The following is a 21167-nucleotide window of genomic DNA, read 5'->3' on the forward strand; positions in this document are numbered from 1 at the left end:
CACAGGAGGAACATCAATCAAGCACAGCCTCTTACACTGAATGCAAACATCAGCACCCAAAGGCTGCTACTCCCTTTGCACCACCTGCTGTGAATACATTTTGAGTTTAAATCAAAATCCTTGACATAAATACCAGTGTGGTGATTCTCCATCTAACATTTGTTCTTCTACAAAACCAGCTCCTCCCCTTTCTGCATCTCCAGAAGAACATCAGAGACTGACTGCATTGACTATTATTGACACAGCTGAGAACTCATGCTGCCATAGTGTACTCACTTTATGAGTAGTGAAAAATGCCAACAACTCAAACCAAAACCCACCCAAAGGAGGAGAGATATAAACAAGGCTGCAAATGGTACACTAAGGACTTAATCTACTCATAGTTCTCCTTGCTTTACACTTTCTGGACTTCATGCTTTGCAGACACATCATTGGGCTAATGGTCGTTTTGCAGACTCACTGTTGTCTACCAAGGTTAAATAAAAAGCAAAATGAAATTGCTGTCAGGGGCTAGAGAGTGTCTAATATGATGCATCTTTGCAGCTAATTTTTTTTTTCTTTAACTGCCAGTCAGTCTTCACAAGACATTTAAGGAATCTTTATCTCCTTCTGAATGACCACACCTCAGCATCCAGCCTCCTGCGGGGCCGTCCCTTTGGCCCCCTTGCTAAAGCCAAAGCTGGTGAAAAAAGATTCTGACATCTGATTCATGGCTAATGTTAACGTTGGCCATGGGGAAGCACAATCAGAAGAGGTACAGAACTACATTCAGGGGACTGGATAGTCTGTTGAAGTCATCACAGTTATACCACCTCCTGATGTATTTATCCACTCGTGACCTACCTCTTGTGACAGCCTGTTTCAGTCATAAGAACACAGTGTGAAAAATACACAGAAACATAAGGGACCATGCAGAAGGCTCCACATCCCAAAAGACACATTCTGTCAAGCATGACCCCAAGGCTGGGAAAGGAGAGCATCAGAAGCACCTCAAAGGGAACAAGGAGTCCCTTCAAGAGTATCTGGAGAGAACAAGAGCCAGGGGAATGGTAGTTAGCAAAAAGAGGTAATCTTAGCAAAATTCTCAAACCAATTAATAGACTATATTATAATAGATTATCTTAGCAAAATTCTCAAACCAATTAATAGACTAACATAAGCTCATTTACTCCTGCGATTGATCCAATTTGGAGTTGTCCAGGTGATGAAGAAGCTCCTTGAGAGCCCCTCTGGCACTAGTCACACCTGGGTGGATATACCACTGGAGACAACACACAGAAATACCCTTCTGATCCCACCTCAAGCAAACATGCTGGAGGCCCACAGAGGAGGGGAGGAGGGGAGGTGGGGGGGAGCTGTACTTTCTAGGAGCTGTACTCTCTGTGTGTAATCTGGTGCTTTTCCTGTTTTCCTTTCTAATCCTTGTTTTTCATTGACACCCTTCTGAATTAACAACAACCACTGACTGTCATAGCCCATGTCAGGTGCCTTGACTTGCTGTTACTCCAGCACAGGATTTATCATTGAAACTGCTCTAGCTGGGATGAACCCAGATCACAGGAGGATAGAGATATGTTCTGTCTTTTTTTTTTCCCTATTTTTTTGCCTGGCCAGATATTAAATACCTATTCTGTGATTCGGGAATATTTTGGGTGAAAAAAAGAGTACAGAACCAATTATTTTTCTGAAAATTATCAAATGAGAATCAATTACTTTGCTTAAAATGACCAAATTATTCTTAGCAGCACTTTAAAATACAGTTTTTTTAGAAAGCACATCCCACTAGGGACACAGGTTGCATGCTCTTCCATCCAGTGTATTTTCCATCAGTTTTGGTTACAGTACAGTTGGGAAATGTACATGAAAACCTTTTGTTCCTTTTCTACAAATTTCAGTGCAGCATTTTACTGGCAGAACAATTGACATATGGAGAGACATTCTTACCCAAATAACTGTTAATTGCTTTTTAAAAAAAATTAAAAGCCATGCATATGCAGTGGAAAACGTAATGAGGGCTCACAAAAGCTACTGTGTGAAGCTGTTAGAGCTGGGAGCTGTATTTAAAGATGCCTCCAATGCAGAGTCTTCCCAGCATCAAGGAAATGTCTGCTGCCTACCTGTACCCAAAGGTCGTACTTACAGGACTGGTTTTGAGATGTGCAGAACTAACTGGAAAAAGCAGGATTTAGGGTGCTGGCTGTTTGAGGCCACACGTGTTAGTCACATGTAAGGACATGGCACGGCGTAGGCTGATCATGGGAAAGAAGATAAAGATGCTAGGAAAGGGGTGGGCCTGGAAACAGGCTACTGATGGTGTGATGCAGGAGAAAAAAAGACCCAATGTAAGAGAGGGACTCACATTTCAGAAGAAACTGTTGTAAATGCAGGGTTAATTGCAAAACATTGTTAGACCTGGGAAGTTATGATCCTTTCCAACAGACTTACAGAATGAAATGCAATGAAGAACAAAGAGAAATCAAAAGCAAAGACTCAATCCCCCAAAAGCTCCCCCCCTCCCAACCCGCTGATCATCTCTGTGTGCTCTTTTCGGCCAAGAATGATGCTGGAGGATGTCAGCGCCTGCCCGTAGGGTTTCCTTGGGTCTCTCCTCTCCTGCATCCTTCCTTTGCCACAGCAGCAGAGAGAAAAGTGGAAAGAAAAAAAAGGAAAATTTTCAAATGTCTGCACAGAACCCAGGTCTCATGTTTGCAGCAACAGATGCCTACGGTTTCATTTTTTGCCCAATGCGTGTGTGTGACTCAGCTTGGGTAAAACAGCTACGATGGGGTGAGCAAATTACCTGTGCTTATCAGGGTGTCTTGGTCTTCCAGAGCACCACCAAGCAACAGCTTGATACCAGAGACCCCCAGCTCTGGCAGGTGCTTTGGTGACAAACAACACATTAAAGTACTAAAAATTAAAGTACATTAAAGTACTACATTAAAGTACTAAAAATAGGAAAGCAGATGGACTTCCTTCGCTCCAGAACGACCCTTGTGAGATTCTGTGAGGTTTACCAGTCTGATCAATCCTCCCTGGGGATTGCTCCTAGTAATTGAAACAGCAGCAATGGAATTTGGATGATTTGACAGTGAGTTGCAATGAATTTGATGCCTGCTTCTAATCCTGTGCATGCCATTGAACTGCTGAGCAAGAATGGTGTGCCCAGGATCTGGCCCTGCAGTGGGACTGAAGAGATTTATTCATTGATTGCTAATTCATGAGCAAAAATTACTCCAGCCCTAAACATCCACAGATAATAATTTCTATAGGAAAATGCAGCATGAGAAACAGACTTTTAAGGGCCACACAAAAACTGTAATATTCAAATGCCTTTTTTTAGACAGAGGAAGGGTATTAATATATTGATGTATTTTTAAGTTAAGGATTTCATTATTTCCTCTTTTTTGTTTGAGCAAGAAGCTAAGGGAGGGGGAGGAAGAGTTATGGATGCTGTATTTTAATTAATATTTTGAGGGTGCATCCTATTTTTACTTCGGTACTTTTTAAATGGGGCACCATCAGGGCTCCTTCTCCCTCCAGCAGTATGGTAGCACATCACCTGTGTGCTGATAAGGACCAAGAGTCGTGTTCAATAACAAGACCTTGTGTTTTAAATCTCTGTGCTACAGCTGCTGAGACAGAGCTGTACACCTCGCTCTTGAAACCCCATGACAAGGGTAAATACAGCATGTTGCTGTGCATGATACTGGTACTTCTCAAAAACCTGACACCAAAGGAAGCAGTGTGCACTGAAAACCACTTCTGAGGGAGAAATGGCTCCTGCTTCTTTTTGTTAGGGATGAGCCTTGGACTTCTGTCTTCCCACTACATTATTCACTTAAGTCTAGAAGAAATGCTATTTACGCCAAAAAACACTTCCTCAGCAGCCACCACTGCTCCAGCCACAGCACTATCACTTAGTGTGGAAAGCCAAAAAAAGCCCCAAAAGGCAGCAGAGCTCCAGAAGGCAGCTCTCTGACTTTGCCTTGTTTCTCAGGGGTATTGCTGAAGAGACATTAGGTGCTGGAGAGCCAAGGGCAACAAACCCCTTAAAATGTGAACCTTTTGTTCCCAGAACACAGCTCATACAGAACTGAGCTTTGTTCCAACCAGTATAAATTGCCTGTCATTTTCCAAAGCAATGCCAAAAATTGTTTGCTCACTTATTCTTCTGTTCCTTATCTCAGTGCTGTTTTGGCTTCTGATGATCTAACACTGTGCACTACCTACACCCATTACAGCTGCAGACTGCTGCTATAATATTTGCTTGACAAATAAAGTTTTTCCTTTTTATGATGCAATACAGGCCATATTAGACAATTACTTCTCCCTTGAATTCTGTCTTCCTATATATTTTTTTTAGGTTTGATAAATTTTAACTTTAATTCAGGTGCTTTCAAAGCAAGTTTTCATACAGAAACTGTATGGAAAATAGGGGAGAAAAAATAGTTGTGAAGGTCTTACCTGTTACTTAAGCTTTCTGCTCTGTTTCCATTGGATCATTTATACTTTCAACTTGACTATTCATTTCAGCTGAAAAAGAAATGAGATGGTCATTAAGCTCTACTAATGATACTCGTTAAGTTTATCATGTGGAGTAATAACTGCTTTTAAACCAAAAGGGACGTTTATTGCATTAAGAAATCTCTTAAGTCATCAAATAGGTCTCCTAGAAGGCCCATCCTAACCCAGAGTTCCCTGGATACTATGACAGTCCTGCAAGGAGGAAGCTTTAGCATCACTAGAAAGGCAAGCCTCTGGCTCTGGATTTGCTCTTTGGTGCACATCCATCCAGTCTGACTTTGGCACCTAACCAAGGAGTCCAGCTCAAGGTCAAAAGGACCTTCATGTCTCTCTGGAGGCCACAGAGATACAGGTATTGCCAAGGAGTGATCTGGAGTTTTGCTGGACTGAGTGGTCTTGACCCTCAGATTCAAACCTTGACCCTCTGACTCAAACACCGGCTTCTGACAGGGTCCCTGGTAGGGCTCAGGTTGAGCTGCAGGATGAACATAGATCCGTTTCCATGGAAAAATAGAATCATTTAGGTTGGAAAAGACCCTTAAGATGACTGAGTCCAACCAAAAACCCAACACCCCCAAGTCCCACTAAACCATGTCCCTAAATTACAGGAGTCAAGCTGAGACACTTTCGATGCTGTCTCAGTTACAGAGATGCTGCTTCCAGAAGTCCTTGAACTGCAAACTTCTGGAACCTAGGGGAGGATTCAGAGGCAATGTCACTATATTCTTAAAACAACAGTTTGTTAGTGTAAGATCCATTTAAAAGCCAAACTTATTTTCATTTAAAATTAGGGAAAAAAACACCCCAAACTAAAAAAGAAATTAAAAGAAATTAAATAGAAGGCTTAAACTAATTTCACTATGACATTTGTCAAAACTATAATCTAAACTATGGCAGGTGTGATTGGTTGTAGCGAGGCTAAACATAAATACCTGCAGGTTTAAGACTAATATCTAGTATTTGCTCTGCACTGAATTTGAATGAAGCCATTTATAGTCAAACCATTTTTTGTTTCTTTACTCTAGCTTTGTGTTGTGTTATCACCTGTACATTATGAGGCATTTGATGTGGGTGACAGGGAAAAACTCAAACACGAGTAGAAGATTTGGACATTAAGATGGGAGAGAGGAAAGAAAAAACCCCCAAAATCAATAATGATGCTACTTCCAGCCAGGCAGTATGATTTCTTTTCTGAATCAATATCACGTCAATGTACCTGCTACAGTTTTGATGAATTATTTGTAAATTATTAATCACCCATATGCAGAGAAGATACTGTAATGGCTTCCTGGATGTATGTGATGAATAAAACGAAAAGTATCCTCTACTGATTACAGAGCTCACATTGACCAAGCTTGTGTTCTTTAACAATATTTGCATAGAAAAGACAGGATGCTTAATAAAAAAATCACTGAAGGAAGGCTGCTGCACACTGACAACAGCATCCTCTCCCAGCCTCATCACGCTGGACAGCTTCACTGACAGGATTTGTTGAAAATACCGTCAGCCTTCACTCACATTCTACAGAAACCTCCTGCAAAATAAACCTGGACTTGAAACGCCTTGTGAGGCTCTGTCAGCATCCCAGATGAACCTTTTCCTACGTATTTGTGACGGAGCTCAGCTCTTTGCATGACCTCTACTAGGGACAGGGAGGACTGACTGAAGGATGGGCTTCTGCAGACCACTGAGTGAGCCCAAACACATGCCACTATGAGGACAGCCACACAATTCTCTGTGTTTAGCTGGAAAACAGCACAGCAGTGAAGCACACAGCACAGGAACTCGTGGAAGAACTGCCACCAGGTATGGTGGGGATGTGACTCACAGCCCTTGGCTCCTCCCAGCACGAGGTGGTGTCAGAAGGGCATCATTAGCCCTGGGTGTTCTACCTCCAATCACATCACAAGCTGAAACAGGGCTTCTCCCTGATAAGCAAGGTTTTTAGAGGTTTTAAACTGCTAACTCACTTTAGCAGTCTGGTTGCACTTCCCTATAATATACTACATCAGCCAACAACTCCAAGAAGCACTTGGAGTGCAAAGAGATGCAGGTCTCCTAAATTCAGTTTTACCTGCACCTCCTTCTACACCATCTGGTTTTCATGCCAGAAATGGACACCTCTGTGCAATGGATGTGGACATTCTCTGTCTGATTTCTTTTAAATTTTGACCCGTTGGGGACCAAAATTATCAACTCTCAAGTGACGACCAGGCAGGGACTTCTCCCCCAAAAGCAAGAAAGTTCCTTGCAAGAGAAGAAGAAATAACCCAGCAAATAATTCCCATCCGTAACAGGATGAAGGAGAAGACAGGCAAATGGAGACTGGAGAGCAAAGTTAAAGTCATCTGCAAGTGAGTTAGTGCATTTCTTCAGCCTAGGTATTATGCCATAGACCTGGACAGCAGATGACACCAAAATATTAGTGTTTCGGTTTAAAACAGGATGCAGCTTTCCACAGGCTTGAAACAAAAGAGATGATGGAGCAACCCCATTGTGAAAAGTCTGATCTGACTAATACAAGCTGGAAACCAAAAACTGCCTTAGTAATCTCTAGAGCTTTGGTGGAAGAAGAAAGAAGGGAAGGGAGAAAAGGGAGGGAAGGGAGGAAAGAAGAAAAGAAGGAAAGAAGGAAAGAAGGAAGGAAAGAAGGAAGGAAAGGAGGAAAGAAAGAAAGAAGGAAAGAAAAGGAAAGAAAGAAGAAGGAAAGAAAAAAAGAAGGAAAGAGGGAAAGAAAGAAAGAAGGAAAGAAAGTAAGAAGGAAAGAAAGAAAGAAAGAACAAAAGAAAGAAAGAAAGAAAGAAAGAACGAAAGAAAGAAAGAAAAAAAAAAAAGAAGGCTGCTGTCAGGGAAATACCATCTAAGAACCCAATCACCAAAGGTGGGGTTTGCCATCATTAAAAAAAAGGAATCAGCAAATCTGTCCTGGGCATAAGAAATTTAATACACAAGGGTCTTTGATGGCTGATGCAAATGGGCAGTACAAACACGTGTCTGTATACACAGCCCTAACCCAGGCTACAGATGCACCTTCTGACAGTTTTCCTGATGGAAAATCAATCCCAGGCCTCAAATAATAGTAATTTCTCAAATATATCACTCTCATGGACCTGCCCACAGGATGAACCAATATTGAGATCCACCTAAGCTGTCTAAACTCTGCATCTCTAATGCACTTTCCATTGTGTTGTTGAACATGAAATTAAACCACAAGAGCTGGGCTGCCGAGGGGGATGCAGCGATACATCCTTGTGCTTTCAGCTGTGAAGAAATGAGATCTCCTGGGGCAGAAAGAAGGGCACCAGAGAAAAAAACAGGCAATTTACATAAAAATTACTGTTACAGGGAATGAGTTTGATCCTTCCTCTATTTTTTTTTTAAGCATGCAGTGTATGTCCACAAGGAAAACCACCCTGTAATATAATCCTAATAGCAATTTCAGCTGTCTAGAAACAAAAACTTCCCTGACAACTGAAGTACTTCTTGGCAGTCTAAGCAAACACCCTCTTCCTGTTCTTTCATGTAACTTAGAAAGTTCAAAGAAAAGAAAGGTATAAGATGAGTCATATGTAGAAGATGTTACAAGATAAGCAAGATTTGAAACAGAGAAACCTGTCAAGATCCTCATTTCAGAAACTGCTAGCTGGTTCATTTCAGAAACTACTAGCTGGTCCTGCTGTCCTGTCCTATGGGCATGTGTTGAAACAGCTATGCAATCACTTTCCTTTCCAGCCAGAAATCCCTTGAGATATTCCTTTAATAACCAAAGTATCCCACGGAGTCACAATTCAAATGTTTTAATGTGCTGTGACTTTTGGGTTTGTTCAAAGTATGAGTCAAGAAGGCTGCTCTGGCTTTATTCTGCACTTCTACTTGTAATAGCATAATCTCTAGCATTCTTTAATAAAGAACAGTTCATTATGCACACTTGCTTTTCCTGTGCTTGCAAACCTCTTTACAGGCCAGTATCTAATCAGTCACCAATTCAAACGCTGCAGCACAATCTGACATCAGAGAAAGGAAATCAGCATCAGATTCTTCATGCAACTAATAGCAAAAACAATATAATTGGTTTGTCTTTGAGGTGTATAAAAGTGTCCCTTCAATTTATATTACGTCAATGTTGAGGAGGTTAAAGAAAGAGTTAAAAAATAGCCTTCACTACAGAGAGGAATCTATAGGTATGAAATGAGGATTGCACACCCAATCCCAAACCCACTGCTGTTTGGGACAGTAAAAAAGCCCCTCTGTGTGAAACCCACAAAACCCTGTATGCCGCTCCGTTACACTACAAGAGCTGGACCAAGATGAGTGAAAAAGGCCTCACCAAAGTCTAAACACCATTTGCTGATTCCCACCATCATTTCTTTACACACAGGATGAGTCAAGGAGGTAAATTATTTTTTGTTTACAAGGATGTTACACACTGCAGATTTGAGCAGCATCCTAGTACTCAGCCCTTGCTGGGATTTGCCACACAGAGGGGCCATTGGCTCACCACGATCAATGTTGGAGGAATATAATTTCCAAGTCAGGAATTGTGGGTTGATTATGTCCACAAACCTGACTGGAATTGCAGTTGGGTCAACTAAATTGTGGTTATTTTATTAACAGTAAAAGTCCTAGTGAGAGAACTGTATGGATACTGAAGGAGGAGGAGAGGGAATCACAGCTGACTGAGAATGAGACTAACACACAAGTTCAGAGTGGTTATACTGTCAAACACTTCCCCCTCAATGGAGTTGAGCACCAGCACAAAGATATTGAGAAATAATCCTATGACTGCAGTTAGACCCCCAACCTCTTGGCCAATACTACATCAAGACCAACCTTACAGTGGGTCTAAAATATTATTTAGTTAAAAGGCAGGCAGTGTAGAACATCCCAACTGAACACATTAAGCCAATCAAATTAAAAAGCAGGGCTACAGTGCTGAAAGTTACTTCCACCAGGCTCACAAGACAGTAGAGATGATGTAAACTCTCAAAAAGACTCAGCTGAAGAGACTGTGAATATATAACTCAATTTTTTAGGAGGAAACATATAAACAAACGCCAGCAAGGCAATGCTAGGTATCAACTTCAGGACAATATACAAAGTCATAGGATGGTTTTGCTTGGAAAAGACTTTAAAGACCATGTGGTTGTACTCCCCTGCCTTGGGCAAGGACACCTTCCACCAGACCAGGTTATTCCAAGCCCCCACGAGCCTGGCCTTGAACACTTCCAGGAATGGGGCATCCACACCTCTCTGGACAACCTGTTCCACTGCCTCCCTACCCTCATAGTGAACAATTCCTTACTAATATCCCATCTAAACACTCTCTTTGTCAGATTACAGCCATTACCCTAAAAAAATTAATTGAAAATAATAGAACAACATACCATCCTTATTTGAAACATCTGCTGCTTGATTTGCAAGGTCGATTTTCACAGGCCCCACGGAAGTTTCCTCTTGCTCTTGTATCCCTATAAGCCAAAGAAGGAGAAAAATCAATACTCACAGTACCCAATTAATATCTAATTCTCAGACTCTTCATGCCTGGCTTTTTTTTCTTCCTTCTGGCAAGCTCTTACCTTTGTAGACTCCACTGTTGCATAGTGGCACCCACTAGAGAAGAGGACAGAGGATACAGGGAGAACATGGTTTGAAAATAATTGCCTGACTATTTTTAGGAATTCAAACTCTTTTTTAACAGGGATTGTTAAAATCACATCGTGGTGTGTGCTTCTGCCTCCCCACCATTCTTCTCTCATCACTTTTAAAGAATCCCCTCTGCTCATAAAATGAAGAATATGATGGGGACTTAATCACAGTTATAAAGTTTCTATAGCCAGCAGAAAGAAAATAAATACAGTGAAGTGTTCAAATACACCAGGTAGCCAGACACAAACTAGAATATGAATGTAGGAAAATGCATTTTATCACTGTAACTCAATATTTTTATCTCTTCTGCCTCAGGCTTGTCTGGAAGCTTAGATTCAAACTACTAACAATATTTGAAAAGGAAAAAAAAAAGAATTTGCTGTTTTAGACAGAGTTCTACTATTCTGCCATTGGCTAAGAAGCCAATTTTTATTTACATTCCATCATGCTACTTCTCTAATTCTGTGGCTGCTGTAAAGCCTGTTGCACTCATCCTGTGACTAAACTCTGGGATGTCAGGTGATTGGTCACTAAGGGATCCAGGCATTTGGGTGGTTATAATGAGATAGCAGGGTGTAGTAAGGACTCAGATATTTCAGAAACATTTCGTTCATAAACTGAAATAATTTACAGATGAAACCTTCACTGTCTCTAAAAAACCTCCTTTTTTTCTCCTGTAGAATTCTAAAGTGGGGATTTTAAGTCCACAAGAGTGCACTACATTTATTTTGTCCATAAAAATGTATCTACTACTGAAAATTCCAGCCACTTTTCCTTCTAATTTTATCTGCAAACCAATGGTATAATGGGGAATTTTGTTTCCTCTGTGCTTGCTGTGATGGCCAATGCTATTTTCACTGGTAACTTCTGGCACACTACCTATAGCAGCACAGACTCATAGGATCATTAAGGTAGGAAAAGACCTCTAAGACAGAGTCCCACTGTTAACCCAAGACTGCTAAGTACACCACAAAACCATGCCCTCACCTTCCACTCACATCCACTCACCTTCTGAACATTTCCAGGGCTGGGGATTCCACTGCTTCCCTGGGCAGCCTATTTCAATGCCTGACCTACAGTCCTACCAAGCTTGGGTGATGGATGACTTTACAGTGATAGAAATGTTACTTTTCATTTTACCAGACCTTACTTCTCATGCAGAAACTTTTCAGTGGATCATCATAATCAACAGCTTCACCTCTTCCTCACTGGTTTAAAATCATCTCCCCATAGAGGCAAACAAAATGCCTGTAAACATCTGTGGCTGAGAATGCTGCAGATCTGCCTGAAATGGTCCCTTTGTGGGTGCATCGAGCTCCAGCTGCTTCTCCAGGGAATTCATGACAGTGAGCGTGGTTATCTCCTGTGTTTTTTTATGTACCAACATCCCCAAGATTTCCCAGTGCTCACCCACCTGTCTTTTTGGCTCATGCAAAAGACAAACCCAGGTGACCCTACACGAATAATATGTATACGGCAGGAATTTGTCAAGTACAAGACTGAACAGGTGTTTCAAAATCCCTGCCTGACTTCTCCTGGCAAAATCAATATGAAATTTGAGGGACCATGAAAACACTGATTAATGAAGGAAGATAAACGGACATTCTGATTGTGATACATTTTGATTATCTGAGGGAAGCAGTTCTATGAAAAATAAAACTTTGAAAAATCTCAGAATAATCAGGTAGGCTGGGAGGAAGCTTAAAAACCATTTAGTTCCAATCCCCCTGCCATGGGCAGGGACACCTTCCACCAGACCAGGTTGTTCCAAGCCACATCCAACCTGGCCTTGAACACTTCAAGGGATGGGGCGACGACAGCTTCACAGGGCAATATGTGCCAGGGCCTCACCACCCTCTGAGTAATGAATTTCCTCCTAATATCCAGTCTTAAACCTACTCTTTCACGTTAAAAATATTCCCCCTTGTCCCACTGACTGTCTCTACACGAGTGCAGCCTGCAGTGGATGCAGCTCTACCCACCAAGACACCCTGATGTCTGATGTAGGTATTTGGGATGGCTGCTAAACACCAGCATGCTCCAGCTGGCATCTGCTGTCTCTGAATCTGACTTTGACTCCTCTCAACCACCATGTATTAGCCAGATAAATGATTTATGATGTGACAGGTTATGTCTGGCCTTCCAGTTTCTCCTCTTGCACTGCCTGAAGATGACCACATGAAGTTCCCAGCCCTTACCACAAGAACTTTAACCAGCCAGCATGCCTGGCTTCACCATGCTGCTGAAAGGTTCTTCTCTTTCCTTTTTAGAAATCTCTCTCATGCAGCTGACAGGTGCAAAGGTTTATTGGCATAGTGCAAGGTGATGATGGGGGCTAATGAAAGAGAATTTTATGGACACGTGCACGTGTAAATTTCTGCACATGTGCTTAGCTCCAGTTGTCTTCCATTTGCAGTGATAACATCAGGCATGGGATGGGGGGTGATAAACCTAGAAAGATGCTAGGATGAGTAACAACACCATCAACAGATCTGTAAATTTTTTTTCAGAGGTTTAGGATCATAAATACTGTCAAAAGAGTTGCTTTTGTTCTGCTTTTTCACTTTCTTTCCATGTCTGAAACTTTGATTCCCCATCCTTTCTAGGGGGGGATTGTTGCAGTATCAGTGTTTTTTACACTGGGAGTTTATTGTTGGATATTGTCAGCAAGAAAATTATAGTGGGAAACAGTGCTCAGGGGCAAACTAGGCAGAAGATATTTGAAACTTTTACTAAGCTGAGCACCACTGCAAATCTTGGGAGGAGGTTTTCACAGTTTACCATCTCATTTTTTGGGAAGACTTTCAAATTCGGTTAATATAAATTTAATTTCTTCCTTCATTATTACTATGGGATGGACACAGGAACAGTCACTACACTGCCATGCATGTGGAAAGGGTATTATCCAAAATAGCTCCCCTGCTGTGCAGTCAATTTAAGTTCACTCTGAGATCAGCCCAATTCACACAAACAGCAGAATTTGATCAATACCAGAAACTGCCTTGACAACCAATTTATTCACGAGGCCTCTCCCTCGATTTAATTCTTTCAGGTTAAAGCACAAACAAGCAAAGGGTTTCAGGTCTCCATGCAGGAGCTGAGGGCTCCTGAAGGGGAGGGAGCCCGGGAGATACTGCTTTCAATATCAATTCCCATTTCCAATTGTGCTCCTGCCACAGCTCATTACCTGAACCCTTTGCCAACTGGTTACACAACCAGCCCAGCACTAAGAAACAATGGGCTGCTGGCATGGGCAAGCAGGGCTCCCAGCCTTTTCCAATGCACAAGACAAGTATATACCAGTGTGACAGAAATCTCTGTACACTTATTTAAACTCTTCTTTTTTCCCCTTAATAGTCACTTGCTCCATGTGCTTACAGTTAATACACCATTTTCTCTAGAGATTATATTTTTCCCCTCTAAATTCACATACTGTTTACAAGACTAACATGAAGCTTTTGGGGTAGCTCTGGGTACCTTAGCATTGATTTTAAAATTGCCCAAATATAGATGTTAGGCATCTGTTTTACAAATCCCCAATAAATTCTAACAAGTAAAAAGTGTAACCCTTGTCTTCCTCATCATCCTCCTCCCTCTGCACAAGGTTTACACCTATTTCAAGCAAAAAAAGCAGGCAACAAAGCAGGCTTAGAAGCTGTAACAACCCAAGAACTCAGTTTCTGCTCTGAGCTGCCTACCTTAAGGATGCTTATTTCTCTCTGATGAGTCTCAAGGGGGGTTCTCCTGGCAGAGCCTTCGAGAATAGCTTTGGCATTGGGTGTAGGCCAGGGATGTTAAGTGGGCTCTGAACCAGGAACCTGGGTTCCTGCTATTAGTTTGCAGGTTGTTAATAATGTCAGAGATCCCCTTTAGGACAAACAGAAGAACCAGTTTCATGTGTAAATTAGTTCTGTCAGTGTAATCACGTACTCCATGGTAACTTAAATCTTTAAAAGTCCCCAACCATAGAAGTCTTGTAATAAGTGGGAAATCCTAGCCCTAAGATCATTCTGAATATTTGAGGGAGAAAAGAGTTCTTGTCAATACTACAACAATCCTGAAAACTACTATTTTTACAGGCAAAATGGCAATGCCATTATTCCCATCTGCTCTGCAATCCTGGGTGTTGCTGTAGGAATTCAAATAAAATACTATCCTGCCCACAGATAATGTGCAACCTGAAGAAATTCATTAGCTGTAAATTATTCATAAAGCAGTTGCTTCTACTTGTGCTATATACTTTGAAAAAAATCACCTCTGTCATTATGCAATAGGAAAACCATGTTAGAGCTACACTGAACAATCCAGATTTCTCCAATTCATACCCACTGTTGTTTGGAGTTTAGCTGTAAATATGCTTCCCCTAATCATGAGACTCTGAGAGAGTCAGGCATGTTAAAAAAGAATAAATCCAAATTTCTCTGTTTAAAATTGGAATGCACCATTTTTCATCTGCAGTAACAAAACCAAACTAAAACAAACAAACAAAAAAAACCCCCAAACCACACAAAGCTCTTCTGACAAACAGCTGCGTTATCTTATCTGTCAAAACCAGTTCCCATTTCCTTGTTCTGCAAATAGCCAGAGTTGTTTTTTTCCTTCTTTCCAGTCATTTCATTGTAGCACTTTGCTATTGTGACTGTCAAGCCTTCACGTACTTTGTTTACTGCTGTATTTTAGTAACATTATAAATGCTGCCTCATTTAGAAACAGAAGCTGTCTGTGATGCAAGGATTCTGTTTGACTCCTGTTTGATATCCATCTGGGATGACTGACCCTTTTAATCAGACCGGATTCTATCACATCAAATATTTGTGCTGTCTTCTTGTATGGCTTTACAGGTATAAGCACCCAACCTGCTGTTCTTGGGGAGCTAAGAAAAAAAAACCAGCAGTCCTTTTCCATCTATGCTTCATTGGGTTTGAGCTGGAGGACAGTTTTCTCCCTTGTTGTCCTTCTGCAATGTGCAGGTCAAGCTTGACAGCTCTGAATCTGCAGGAATGGCACTGCCACCACCATGCCTCTTGCTACTCAGCCTGGCTCAGTAAATAACAAACAACTCCATCTGTTATACCAGGAATACTGTACCTCGATCAACCACCACCCTGTCCCCAGCAATTATGCCCCACAGAGATGAAAGAAAACTCCGGGATGTAGATTTCAAAGGAGGGTGTGCTGGTTATGGAACCAGCTTTGCTGGGCTTTTCAAGGCAGTGAGTGAGCATCATTCTTGATTTGTATTGCAGCCCTTACATTGTTAATTGGAGTGTGTACCCTCCTTTTTTGGCATTTTGGGTTTGTTTTTCAGAGTAACAAAGAGCAATGAATCTCCCTTTCCCTCCAGTGCAGTGTGTGTCAGCACAGCTCTCTGTGTTTGTGCACACAAATGCACCTAAAGGCACCATGCTGCTCCCAGACACTGCTATTCCCAGCTCAAGCTGAATGGCAATTTTTAAAAGAATGCCATTTAAAAGTGACAAAGATCTACTTATCCCTGCCCCCTTCTAGCCTTTTATTAAACATACTGTTAATAAAATCCCATTGTGCCTACCAAAGGTGAAAATGGGAGGCTAGTGAGGATTGTCACTCAACAATACGGTCCATAAGAGCCATACAAATTTGTCACATCTAAAATCACTCATGTCCAACAGGAGCACTTTGTGTATTTTGTCTCTCTCTCTAAAACCTGCACACAGCAGGCTCTTGATGAATGCAAGGTGCACTGTTTTAAGAAAACCCTTTTTTTTTTTTTTTTAAATTCTGGAAAATGTGTAAAAGGCCATGCCATTGTTTTCCAGATGCTCTTTCTGTGAATCCTCTCATCACAGAAGAAGCCTGCAGCACGGAATGCTTGAAATGGAGCCCCCAGAAAATTTCATCCCGTCCCTCAGTTGCTGGCTGTTAACACAACTAAAGTGTTGCCTGGTTGTGATCAAACTAGTAGATCACCTGTCCTGAATGGCTTCCAAAGCACTTATACTCACTCCATCCCTGCCTACAAATAAGGCAGATAGCATGCTCAGTAGCATTATGACAAGTGAAGGGAACAGAAATGGTATGATTATTTACTTCTCTTTCCCATTCTGTCATTTTTTTTCCTGCTGTTTGTGAAGCCTTAGAAAATATTCTATTTGATTCCTTTTCAAGGAGACTATTACCAAAATTATGAAGAATGAGCTTCAAAGTAGCAGTGGACGGCAGCTGAGGGTGTATGGATCTAACTGAAATGCAGTAACAATATACAATGTGGAAGAAAGATTCTTCCCTGATATTTATCCAGAGACCCCAACCTAAATGTTGCAGCTTAAAATAGAACACAGTATTTACAACAAGGAGAGGCACATGAAGTTTAACAAAGTTCTGCTAATAGATGGAACAGGAAGAAATAGGTACGCTGTAATTCTCAAATCTTTTGTGATGTAAGGATACCACAGCCAGCATGCAAAATAATAATTAATTATAAAACCCCAAAACAAATAAAACCCACCACAATCCTCAATGCAATTTGGATAACCATACTTGACTGAAACATCATGCTATTTGGAAAGAGCACTTGCCTTTCTGAAGGCTCATCAGCTCCTGCCCAAGTACTCTGTTTTAATCTTAGAAAACTGTTTGCTTTCTAAAACCCAGGTGATGGTCATATCACAGAATCACAGAATCACAAAATTGGAGGAAACCTTCAAGATCATCTAGTCAAGCCCTCAACCCACCACCACAATAACCATCCCTAAACTGTATCCCTAATCCCACATCCAGATGCTTCTTGAGCACTTCCAGAGGTGGTGATCCCACCACATTGGGCAACTTACTCCAATGCCAAAGCTCTCTTCCAGTGTTTTTTTCCCCTAGTATCTAATCTTTTCCTCCCCTGGCACAGCCTTAGGCCATTTCCTCTCACCCTTTCACTTGAGACATGGCAGAAGAGACCAAGACCCCCCTCACTACAACTTCTTTGTTATCTATATACATACTAGTAAAGATCTATTATTCCTTTTCCCATATCTTTGTGTGAAAGCCCCTTAATTTCAAAGTTATAATAATTCAGAAGGTAGGAGATCATATCCTCCATTCCAAGGAAGCATCCCACTTTCCTTGGCAGACACTTGTCTTTCAAACCAAGACAGAATGGTAATATTGTTTCTTTTTTTTTAAGCAGGACCCTGTTTCATTTCCTTCAGAGCCAAAATTTTACAGTCAGCTTTAACTATAAGGTGATAAATACAAATTTGCTCTAAAGGACTCACGTTGCTACTGAGCTCCTTACCAGTTCAAGTTCTCAGGACTGTTTTTTTCAGATCTTGATGGTGACTCATCAAAACAGAACAGGTGTTTAAATAAAACACACACGGGCACACTTTTGTGTACATATCTGTGTTCAAGGGCACTAAACAATTTTTCATAAGTAAATGGCCGGGAGTTGTTTTCCCTCTGTAAAGAAGGGAATGGCAAAGAGATGGATATGTTACCCAAGGTGATATTTCCCACCCTGCCCTGAAAATGCCTGTGGAGAGAAGCCAAGGCTGAAACCTGGCTTTTGGAGATCTGTATAGCTTTTGCTGTCAGAGGACATCATTAATGCTGATGGCTGCCCTGCTTTCTCCTCTGAAGGCATGGCATCCTTCCTCACAGCAGTGAGCTAGCCTCAAAGGAGTGGGAGGGAAAGCAAACATACTGAAAATGTGTATTACCTCCTAAGCATGGATGCCATTTTAAATTTCTTCTGATAAGTGGATTAATATAAGAGCAAAAATTTTATAGCAGTGACACGGAGTAAGATATTTCCCCAACAAATAACAGGACTAAATGAGAGGAAGGATTGCTCTAACCTTCAGGTGCAATAATCACACCCTGTTCTGAATAGACCGTATATAATTAAGGCATGTGAAGACCTAAATCATGAGTCGTGATTTGAACCCCAAATCAAGTGTGGTGAGGCACTGGCACAGGTTGCCCAGAGAAGCTGTGGATGACCCACCCCTGGAAGTGTTCAATGTCAGCTTGGATGGAGCTCTCAGCAATCTGGTCACCTGGAAGGTGTCCCTGCCCATGGCAGGGGGATTGAAACTGAAGTGTTCTTATGGTCCCTTCAAACCCAAAACACTGTATGATAACAGCAGGGCCAGAAGTAATCCCATGCCACATATTCCCAAAGTGAGACAAGCCTAAAAGAATGACCTCCACACTATGTCAAGCAATTCAGCTGCATGGTGGCAATCATGCTCTTCTACCAATCTCAGTGGCAGCTCTTAAGAATCAGATTTCTTGGCGACCAAGGAAGGTGCATAGCCAGACAGTGACAGCACAGCTGGTGTTTAACACCTGGAAAATCTACCTGCCCTCCTGACACACATCTCCTAGCATGAAGCCAAGAGTATTTCCAGAACACTGAAAAGCACAACGGAGAAGATAACTCCTGTAGGTTGCTTTAGAATAAACTAATCCATCAGCCTGGGTGTTAACATCTGTACCACAGGAAAGTGGTTGATAGACTTAGCCAATATTTCCAGGCAAGGCTAGAGACTGGATTTAGATTGTCACATTTGTGACAATCTATTTTGCTATTTGCTTATTTGCTCTGTTTCTTGAAGAAAACTTTAGGACCAAATCCAGAACTACCACTGTGGAACAGAAACATTTTGCCCACAACAGTGCTTCCAGAACACCAATTTGGTAGGTGAGGAAAAGTGTCAGCGCTGGCAGCTGCATGCTTGCTTCTTTTTCTTGCAGCGTTTCCTAATATTGTAAATGCTCCTTCTGGCTCACTATGGGAAACAACACTAATATGCATCACAGGGTGTGAGATAAAACATGCAGTGCTACTGCTGCCTTTGATTTTTCTATCATTTATATCAGCTCTCAGTAAAAATTACACAAAGACAACTGCAGATTTTTTCCTCTGAAGTTTTTCACATTTCATTCTCTGTTTGGTTCATAAATTCTTGGGTCTAACTAGGACCTTATATCAGAGACAGGAATTTACATTTAGATAACATAATGCAAAGAATACTAACAACCATCATCCTCCCTCTCTAGACACAGCTCCAGAGCACTGCCCAACTGACCTCAGATTAGTAAAACAGGGATCTGACCTATTTGCTTGAAACAGAATATTTCTTTCTCCTTCTCCAGTTAGGAGAAACATAACATAGTTAGGGTTTTTTTAAATGAGTATTTGTTTGTGTCCTGTCCCTCCCCATTTTTTCTTGATTTTAGGGAGTCTCACTCACTGTGCTTGTGCTGAATTAGTCTCTACTCATGGAGATGGTTCCAGTTTGTTGTCTGGGAAAACCACCTGAGCACAGCAGTAGCTGCAAGAGAAAGGCCACTGTGTTTTTCAGTGTCACCTAAAAAAGCAGTTATCAGGCACCACCAAGAACTGCTTTCTGATTGCAGGACACTTAAGAGAGGCAGCATTTTTTCTTCTCAAACCCTATGCAAGGACTCAGTAGTAGTAGGTAGGCAAAAAGCTAGCAATGTGCATCAGAACTACAATAAATTGCTAAGGAGAAGTCTTCAGCCAGGTTCATCAGCTCTGACATCTCTCATCACAGCTACCCAAGTCCTGTGATTGATGAGATTTTCTGCTCAGTTGAGGTGCAGGGGGCATGTACAGTGGGCTTCCTCATCTCCCAAACCACTTTATTCCAAACAACACTTCCCCTTACACAGCCTCATTCCCACTGTTTGAAGAAGTCCACCCTGCTGTTACTGGTCACTCTGGCAACTTTCCAAGCAGGAGAACAAGGGAGCAGAAATTTACACAGGGTTTCACATACATCAGACACTTTGTGTCAAAAGATAGTAAATTCAAACAGCAAGTTAGACCAAGGCTGGCTTCTGTCTAGATCATTACTGTGACATTGGGTAAAAACTGGAGCAACTTTTTTTTGAAAGCTGGGGCATGTTTTTCCTCAACCATCCTGCCTTTGCTCCATATTATTGAAAATTTCTCAAAGTTCTGTTATACCTCAAGGTGCCAAATAGAAACTGGAGGCCAAAATCATATAATACAAAGTCTGAACAAAAGTCTTTAAGAAAAAAAGAGGGGGGAATAGAGGAGGACAAAACTGTTTCAACATGTTTCTTATCAGAGAATACACTTTCAAAAAAATGCAGGATTTTTCCCTTTAGCGCTGGAAATCATATCCCTTCTACCCATCAAACTATCTTTTAACATAGAGGTTGTTCCAGATGCCAGCACACACAGGTCAGCATTTTCAACAATAGCTGACTAACATTAGGAGCACTTTAAAAGGGAGTTTAGATCCCTTTTTTCAAAAGCTTCAAGCTTCCAGCAGCTCCATCTGGCTTCAAAGGGGGCTCACTTCACAAAGTGTTTTGGATGTGCTCAGCATTTTTGAAATTCAGGGCACCTATTTTGAATCCTAAACATGGACTTTAAAAATCTGTGCCAATTCTCACTGCACTAAGGATAACACCACCTCTTTAATCTGTGCTTGGAAAAGCTAAGTGACATTATAACCAACAACCTGGCTTTTCCATTCTTTTTCCCTCACCAGAATTTGTAGAACTCCTAATAAAACTGGTGTCTATCATGAAAACTAGCAGACTTGAGTCTAAAAAGATAACTATAATTTTCCTTGAAACTAGTCAGTAACACCTCCTCAAATCCTCTTTGTAATTGATGAAATCTTTCCTTACAAAGACCTGTCCTGAAGGTCAGCCAGAATGCAGCAGCTAGGGCTGTGGGACACTCAGAAATACCACAGGCCATAGAAAAGTACAGAATTCCAGGCTGGCATGCTGGAGTACTCAGCCCTTCCTGGAATGCCAGCTCCCTCCTCCAGGGTGCCAGAAAACATAAGGGTTTGTATTTGCAATCTTAGCACCAAAGCCAAGACCTGTACCAGTTAAACCAGAAAAGAATAATTGGATTAGCAGCTGATAGTGGCAGACTTCTGTCCTGATAAAGCAGGATGACACACACACACTAAAAACACCTTCTCAAGCTAAATTCTTCAGATTGCTGG

The 21167-nt window shown here is 41.5% G+C and overlaps 1 protein-coding gene across 7 annotated transcripts in view; it reads right to left on the reverse strand.

Annotated features, from left to right (window-relative positions):
• Positions 1-1597: 1597 nt before the first annotated feature.
• The window catches only part of MACROD2 (mono-ADP ribosylhydrolase 2), an 844207-nt gene continuing 824637 nt past the window's right edge, over positions 1598-21167 (reverse strand). For 6 of the 7 annotated variants that reach the window (XM_038130850.1, XM_038130847.1, XM_038130846.1 and 3 more), the window contains 3 exons: positions 9912-9995; positions 4468-4536; positions 1598-2624 (listed from right to left, as the gene is read on the reverse strand). In XM_038130850.1, coding sequence (XP_037986778.1) covers positions 4475-4536; positions 9912-9995 — 146 coding nt within the window. In that variant the 3' untranslated portion in view covers positions 1598-2624; positions 4468-4474. The remainder of the gene's footprint in view (positions 2625-4467; positions 4537-9911; positions 9996-21167) is intronic. The other variant, XM_038130845.1, reaches the window with a different exon arrangement.

Source organism: Motacilla alba, chromosome 3 (assembly GCF_015832195.1).
Source record: "Motacilla alba alba isolate MOTALB_02 chromosome 3, Motacilla_alba_V1.0_pri, whole genome shotgun sequence".
In the NCBI taxonomy this organism is placed as follows: Eukaryota; Metazoa; Chordata; class Aves; order Passeriformes; family Motacillidae; genus Motacilla; species Motacilla alba.